The sequence below is a fragment of the Anopheles arabiensis genome, chromosome 2, assembly GCF_016920715.1.
Source record: "Anopheles arabiensis isolate DONGOLA chromosome 2, AaraD3, whole genome shotgun sequence".
Lineage (NCBI taxonomy): Eukaryota > Metazoa > Arthropoda > Insecta > Diptera > Culicidae > Anopheles > Anopheles arabiensis.
The window spans coordinates 97,049,530-97,057,938 of NC_053517.1; the positions used below are offsets into that span (position 1 = coordinate 97,049,530).

At 46.8% G+C, this 8,409-nt stretch overlaps 1 protein-coding gene across 1 annotated transcript; it reads left to right on the forward strand.

Annotated features, from left to right (window-relative positions):
- Window positions 1-5,517: 5,517 nt before the first annotated feature.
- LOC120894274 (mucin-2-like) lies at window positions 5,518-8,409 on the forward strand. Its single transcript, XM_040296759.1, has 2 exons — window positions 5,518-5,778; window positions 7,271-8,409. Exons 1-2 carry the CDS (start codon window positions 5,776-5,778, stop codon window positions 8,342-8,344), a joined length of 1,077 nt encoding a protein of 358 aa, XP_040152693.1. The 5' UTR covers window positions 5,518-5,775; the 3' UTR covers window positions 8,345-8,409.

The window sequence follows — 8,409 nt, forward strand, 5'->3', positions numbered from 1 at the left end:
GTGCTAGCGCACACCGTTTGATCGTATTGTTCCCCTATCGCATGCATCTTCTAATATTTGCTGGCCCGGCTGGCTGGCTGGCGGTTGACCGCGACCTTCCGCGATCGGTTCGGTAGATTATGATTGATTGTACTTCAGGCCCCCGAGAAAAAAAAAGCTTGAGCGTCTAATGAAATTACCACATTTTAAGGCGAGCAGGCGAGCAACCCGAGGAAAGAGGGAACTACATCCACCATCCAAATGCCATCGGGTCAGCTTCAACCGGCTAGCAGACGTGTGGTACATGTGGTTAGATGCGTTTTTTGTTGTTTGTTGGGCAGTTACAATGGGTGTAAGTAAAGAGGCAATTGTACAAATTGAAGGACAGTGTAAGCGATGGCCCTTTTCCTATCCGACCTTTTTGATAAAGGGATTTTGACATTTCGGAGGGGCGAATGGAGAGCTTCATCTTGAAGTTTCGTTTTTTCTACTGTATTTTAGGACAAATAAGCTCCAGAAAAAAGCCCTTTAGGAAGGGCTTCTGCATGGATAAATACAATATGTATGTTATTTTTTATGTGAAATGACATGAAGTTGTAGACATGCTGATCAATTGTTTGTTAGTTTTGTTATTATGTTTTATTTTAACCTAAGGGATTATCAAATTGTTATTATGTCACAGAAATTAAATAAGCTATTAATAAATTTGAGTTGAAAATACATATAAGTGGCATATTCTAGCAATATTCAGCAATTTATTAAAATGGGATCAGCATAAATCCATCCATCACACATTGAACTGTGTTATCACCTACATTACAATGTTTCATCCGACACATTGCTTGAAAGGTTGTGCTAAATGATTAGCTATTTTTGCAACACCAACCCATACCCAGCTGCTACACACTCAAACAAGGATATGCTCAATTTGCAAATTCCTCTGCAAACGGTGCTAACGTTGCCCCAAGGTCTGGTCAACGTCGAACCATCTGCGATTGCTGACTGTATATTCGATCATGTTTTTCGATTCGACCGGTACGAAAGACTTGCGCGACGGTACAGAAAACGAACCACAGCCCAATCGATCGATCTATCATTGTATGCAACCCCCATCCCCAGCTATCAAACACACGTACCCATGAGCGCACTTTTGTTTGCACCACCCATTCGCTACCGAATGACAAAACAGCTTCCCCTCTCTAATCCCTCTTCTCAGTACAATATCGCCTGCAAGTAGGGGACCAAATATTTGCGCACAGCGAGGCTTTACTTATGCCAAAAATTACCGCATAATAATGATCCCGACCTTGACTTTCATTAGCAGGGAAGCTCGTACACTGATTGTGCCGATGCTTCTGCCGCTGCTCAAACGGCGCTAGATGTAGCGTAACGGGCACTCACTGCCCGAAGAAGGGAGCGTCCGGTGTGGTCGATTCTTTTCAATTCAAGCTTCCAAGACAAATTCCAAAACAACCCTCCCGTCCGTCTTACCGGAATGTTTTGCCACCCAAAAAAGGGGATTTGGGGGTAATTGGCAGGACAGCCACTTGCGATCTCACTCTTCGGGCATGCTCAAACACTTCACCTGCTCAAATACACACACACACACGCCGAACGGAAAGCCCCATTAAGCGACATACCAGGTAATGTGGTTCCCCGCACATTTTCTGCTACATCGGAAAGGTCACTCCTGCTGAGTTCCCTGGCCGAAGTTCACACAAACGTACCGAACACACAAAACATATCGCCTCCATTTTGCCACGCCGCGAGCACGCCGCGTCGTTGTGGCATGAAATTCGAGCACCTTGTACAACGATCGTCAGCGATCTTCCTGAATAGTGAGCGCAGGCACGCGCGCGCACGCTCTCGCACACGCTTTGCTCCTACCCCGTGTACACATCTTTGCGCAACGCATCAAACAAACGCATCGGTACACTAATCGAAACGAGCGAAGTGGTGTACCTTCAGCATGGGCCGGGCCACGCTCGGGACGAGTTTACTAGCATTGAAATTAGTTTCACATTATCATAGACGCGCTCGCCAGGTAGACTGGAGGATCTGGGCGAACGGGCCCCGCACCGAAATGGCAGCAGCCTTGTCTGTCCGCCCCTTGTCCCGTTCGCTCTGTATGGCAAACTAATTATACTCGCTAATGGTCCTCACTGTTCAGCCTACTGCGCGACATATTCGAATGAGCCATCGTGTAGGCTTCTGCTGACTCTTTCACACACTCTCTCTCTCTCTCTCTTTATCTCCCGTTCGTTGGATCTCTACGCTCATCCCCTTCTCAAGATTTGTGATGCATCTTCAGACCGATAGTTCCCCGGGCGGTGTAAAGCGGCCGCCTGGTGGTGGGCCGTGAAAAATCGTTCGCCACTCTACCGCACCGCAGACCGCAAGAAGCCGTAGTGCGCTTTTGATGAAGATATAATTGATATGGTGCGTGCACGGATCCGACCATTGGTTGGGCTGAAGGTTTTTCCTTCGGTTTGACGAAACGAAGGGCACGCGTTACTAGGGAAACTGGCCGCCACTGAATTGAATACCGTCTGATCGTTCCCAGCCCGATAAAGGCTGCCCTGCGTGGAAGGGCTGAATGAGAGGTACATTAGCAGGATTGTTGCCAGAGCTATTGTTGCATCGTTGGTCCAATTAAAGCGTTTTATGCAAATTCCTCATTTTTGTCAGTATATTTAATCAACTAGGTTTGCAAAGCATGTGCCAAAAGTGTGCGCCGAGCTAACGACCCTGTCAAGGTCCATTTGCAAAAGGCGTTAAAACATATGATTAATGACTTTTGTGGGGTAGTTTGATGGCATTACAATCAACTAGCATAATCTAGCCTGAAAAAAATCATGAACATAGAATAATTGTGCTACAGGATGATTGTGCTTGGAAAGGTCATGAGTGACCTTACTTCTAGCTAAATTGCAAATATTTAATGATGTAAAAAACAATATGGGACACATCTTGGGGGTTTATAATTGGGTAATTTGTGTGCTGAGCACCATATCTAAGCAAATAATTATGTCCAAATTGTTTGGACATACATATAGCGTGGCCAATGTACTTATGTACTTATATTCCCAGTTTTCAAGAACTAAAATTCATAGTATCCTTTTTCGTAGTTTTAAACATAGCCTTAATTCATTTAGTTATTTACTTTATACCTACTTTTCCTGCAGTTAGACTACTGCAACTTCCCATACACGTGGGTGCTCTATCTTTAACCAATTTTACTTCCCCTGACCCATCCAACGATCCTCCTGAGCTTCTCTGAGCCTAGTGTCGAACTAAGAGTCGCTTATAGAACATTGTTGTTGGTATCCTAGTGGTTTCAACCATTATTTTCTACCGGCCTTTACCACCGTTAGGCTATCCGGTTTACCATATCTCGAACATAATCCATGCTCGAGCAAACCTTTAAGGATGATCCGCAGGATGCGTGGCTCAAACACACCTTGAGAGTTTCGATTCTCCTCTCAAATGGCCCAAGACTATTTGCCAGAAAGAACAACCAGGCGAATCAGTATGAGTTATATCTCACATTTCGAGAGGCCTGAGTGGATCTCAGGAGATGGAAAATACAAGCTTGTTCAATATCTAAATTAAGAATGGTCACAACTCCTAGCGCCAAATTAATACAAAAAACATCACTAGAGCTGAGGACTATTACAACTTGGGGGTAAGTTTCGTATGAAACTAACAATCAATATTTAAATGTTTATTTCTATGATTGTAAGAGAAACTTTGTACAACAGATCTTCATTATATTCGATTGTGTTGTGACGATCTATCCATTTCTAGGCCATCTTAGCGATTCAGGTCACACAACTACGATATGATAGATCCTTTTCGAAAAAAATGGTTAAAAATTAATTTCCTTCTATATCAACAAAAGGTTATCATTTACACACTAAATCTCACCCATGTAAGGCATATAGCGGACCTTCAAATAAGTAGAGCTTGCAAGGCACCATCCTCCAATACAAAGCCCCACCAAAGGTCAACAGTAAGACCTCTGCTCCTTTGTACCAAATCGACTCACCGAATCGAAAGCAAACAAATGATGCAAATATTATTTCCACCTCATCCAATTTGTGAAAGCGTTAACCTTTTGCGCAAACTACAAGCTGTGGCTTGCCTGTTCAGTACAGGAATCGTAGTGCTTCCCCTGTGTTGAGTAAATGTTCTACTGCATCATTCTCTACCGGAAATCGCACACATATTTCCAATTGAAGTGGTACTATTTGCAAACAAATTCGCCTCTACGGGGGGATCTTTTTCCACACCAGCGCAGTAAAGGCAGAAGAATTTGAACAATTTGTAACCGCGTGAATGTGGCGTTACATTTTTTTCACCTTCAAGGCAGCCGCTGGCAGCAATTTGTCATTTTCGCTACTGCTGCCGCTGTCCCCAAAGATGTCATCTTTATTGGATAACATTTGTCAACAGCACGCAACATCTCGAAAACATGAACCACTTCTGTACGGTAGCCGGTGCTCGCTGGTTCACACGCGTTCATCGTGCAGTTTTTTTGTTGTTGTTGATGTTTTCTTGCTTTTTTTTGGCTATTATTTTCCCTTTAGCTTCCACCTGCTTTCCTGTGAGCCTGTGAGTGTTAACGATACATTTCCAGCGCTGCACCGTTCGCCGATGCTGCACAAAACCATCAGAAGTAAATCAGGGTCGATTGGCGTTAAAGGTTGTTTGCGGCCTGCCTGCCTGCGAACGCTAAACAGATCATCTCCACGCCACGATTCCGTGACGTGTGTCTTTTCGATTATGACTGGTTGGCGTGAAAAACGCGCGCCAATGGGTCCAGATGGAGGCCAAGTTGGACGCTACCCTTTTTTGCTTGCAGAGCGACTGCAGAAGAATTGGTGGCGCTCTTTCTTTTACAGCGCTGATGATTTTTTTTTAATGTTCTGTTTTCATTTTAAAGACCACAACTTATTCCCACATAAAAATGTAACCCTTTGAACCGCGCGTCGATTCTCCTCCTCCCTGTCCGCCGGTTCAGGTGGAATCAGAAAATTAAATAATCAGTACGTCACAAACCATCACAACACGATCTTTCCGAGTCAGACGAGAGAAAAAAAAAACACCCATTTCGGTGGAAGGGGATGAGTTCATTCAGAAGGTAGTATTTTGGGCAAAACGAAAGAGAGAGAAAATGAGTAGGACGGAGAGAGAGAGATACTTCCAAAATCTTCTACAGATGTGTTCACTAAGATCAGAGTAGACTTCTGTCGGAACGGTGTTTTTTTTTGTCTACTCTTTCCGTCTCTCTTTCTCGTGCTTGTTTTTTGGGGGTTCCCTTCCTCTTTTGGTGATCACAGACGGCACCTTTCGCGCATGTGACCCCTCCCGACGGTGCACGCGTCGCCGAGATGCGCTCGAAATCTTCCAACACAACTCAGATTTGGGGAGGGGGGGGAGACACAGACATTTACCCATCGCCAAGATATACATGCCGAAGATTCGCACTCTTCGCACTCGATCTTCTACCCCGCTTTACACACTGTCATATAAAAAGATCAACCATCGAACCGGCGGTGATCAGTCTAACGCTGACCAGGTTAGCTTGGTGGTACGAAACACGAAACAGCTGTAAGGAGCAAAGGAACGAAGGATCGAACCAGACATTGCAGGCGCTGGCACAAAAGCCCTCCACGAAAGCACGAAAGCAACAGTTCTTTCGAAAACGAAAGTAAAGTGTGGTGACCGGAGCTTCCAGTTGTCGAGACACGTGCCGCAGTGCAATACTATCGGCGCCTAATTGCGAACTCAAAGATGGTGAGTTTGCAAGAAGGATCTTGCATCCGGTAACAGGTGCTAACAGAGTGTGTGTGTGTTTGCACGATTCATTCGATCGGTGCCGTGAAGGAGACCACGTTCGTTCGTCTAGTGATGTTGCGAATTTGTTGCGAGCCCCATGACGGGATGGGCGGTTATCTTGCCCGGGCGGTGGTTTTGAAATTCCTGGCTGTCTGTATCGGTGGAGTCTGTGGCATTTGATTAACACCGAGTGACCTCGGATGGTTGTAGTGTGTCGGTGAGGACATGGAGCTCCATCGGTGCTGTTTGTTTGTTGATCAAGTGTTGTTGATTGTTCCGAATGATGGTTGCCCACAGTGTCCTTTAGCGTATGATCGTGTAATGATCGCGTTGCATAATTCAGATTGGCAATTGCGCAACGGGTTTGTTGTAGTTTTAGTGAATTTCATATGCATTTCTAGTAACTGAATGTGTTGTTAAAATGGCTTACGATGTCATTTAGAGAGACTTGCACGCGATACTGTATATAATAATGATAGAATTTGAGGAGAGATGATACAGAATAGAACTATTTCACATGAAGTGTCACATAAGTATAATAAGTATAATCATGAAGATCGGATGGCTAATAGGGACTTAAAGAAGTAAAATTTTATTATCATTTGACCTATTATTGAATCTTCAAAAACAAATTTCTTCAAAACCCCGCATCAAACTCTCTCTAATTTTAATCCCGATTCAACACCTCGCAATTTTCGTTTTTACCCACACAGCTGAAACTCAAAATTAAGCTCCAAAGTAAATCCCTTTCTCACGATTCCAAACAGCACCGCAGCAGCCCTTCAAGATGCCAGCAAATTTGCATATTGTACAGGTCACCGGTGCTTCTCTTTTTAGTTTGATAATTAATCCACGGCCAAGGACAACGGCTGCTGGTTTTCCTTTCCCCGCACACTGCAAACCCTTCAGCGAACAATACACAAAAGTGTAGCGTTAATCATCCTCTGGCGCTACTTCATTCGTGAATATCGAAAATGAAAAGAGACGCCCAGCCTTTCGACACCTGGCCCGATCCAATGATTTATGATTATCCTTTTGTTCGTCTTATCTGCCCTTCTTTCCCACAAGACAAGCCGGGCCATCGATGATGAGCATAACGGCCTGCTCGTTCCATTATTATGTATTGATTCAATTCCACCCAAAATCACGGCTTACGCCACATTTATGCAAATGGCTCTCTTTCTATCGCGCTAAGCTTCGCAAACGAATAACGCCGGCCACTTATCCGACCCACCGTTCAGGGACCTTTAGATGATTAGTTGCTGCGTGACGTGTTTTTGTCTATGCTTTCCAGCACCCGGTGGCCTCAAAATTCCGAACCATTGGAATTTGGAGCTGTTTTCTGCTGCCCATTAAACACCTGTTTTTCCATTCGCTAACGATATGCTTTCTTATCGACCCGATTTATTTTTCAATCTTTTTATTTTGTGTTTTCTTCTATACTTCGCAGAAACTGTGCGCCCTCCTCCTGCTGGCCGTGCTGGGCTGTGCCCGTGCCGAGCAGTTCGAAGGATACTTCTATCCGAAACCGAGCTGCCCACTGCCCGAAACCGTCTACATCACGCGGACGGAAACGGACTACCAGCGCTACACGGAAACTGTCGCCTCGCCGGTGTACGGTGACGAGCAGACGGTCGTGTCCTCCGTCTACATTACGAGCACCCAGACGGCAACCGTGCCCGTGTACCAGACACTCACCAGTACCACTACCTACACGGTAACGCCGCCGCTGCAGCCGGCCCAAACGGTGTACAACACGGTCACGCTACCGCCGATCGTTTCCACCACGACCGTTGTCACGGCGACGCCCGTCTACCGCACGCAGACGGAAACGCGCACCGTTACCCAGCCGCCCGTAACGCTTCCGCCGCAGGTCATCTACTCGACCGTGCAGCTTCCGCCGGTAACGCGCACCGAAACGTCCGTCTACACAACCACGACGCCCGTCATCCAGACGGTGCAGGACTACCGTACCGTAACGCTGCCGCCCGTAACGCTTCCGGCCCAAACGATCTACTCGACCGTCCAGCTGCCGCCGGTAACGCGCACGGAAACGTCCGTCGTTACGCGCACGAGCCAGGTCGTGTCGACGGTGCGCGACACCGTTACGATCCCGCCGGTAACGCTTCCGGCACAAACCATCTACTCCACCGTACAGCTGCCACCGGTGACGCGCACCGAAACCTCCGTGTACACGACGACCACTCCCGTCTACCAGACCGTTACCGATACGCGCACGGTAACGCTGCCGCCCGTCCAGGTGCCAGCGCAGACGATCTACAGCACCATAACGCTGCCGGCCGTTACGCGCACCGTCAGCTCGGTCTACACGCAACCGGGCGGCTACCAGACGGTGTACGTCACCCAGACCGAGGTGCAGCGCGATCAGGTGCAGGCCCAAACGATCTACAGCACCGTCACGCTGCCCGCCGTTACGAAGACCTTCTGTGCGCCGACCTATCTACCGCCACAGAATACGCTCGCCGCCTACAACCAGGGACGCTACACGAACGGACTCTTCTAAGCGGAGGCTCACGAGCACAAACACAAACACAAACTTAAGTAAATAAACTAAAAACCCCCGAGAAA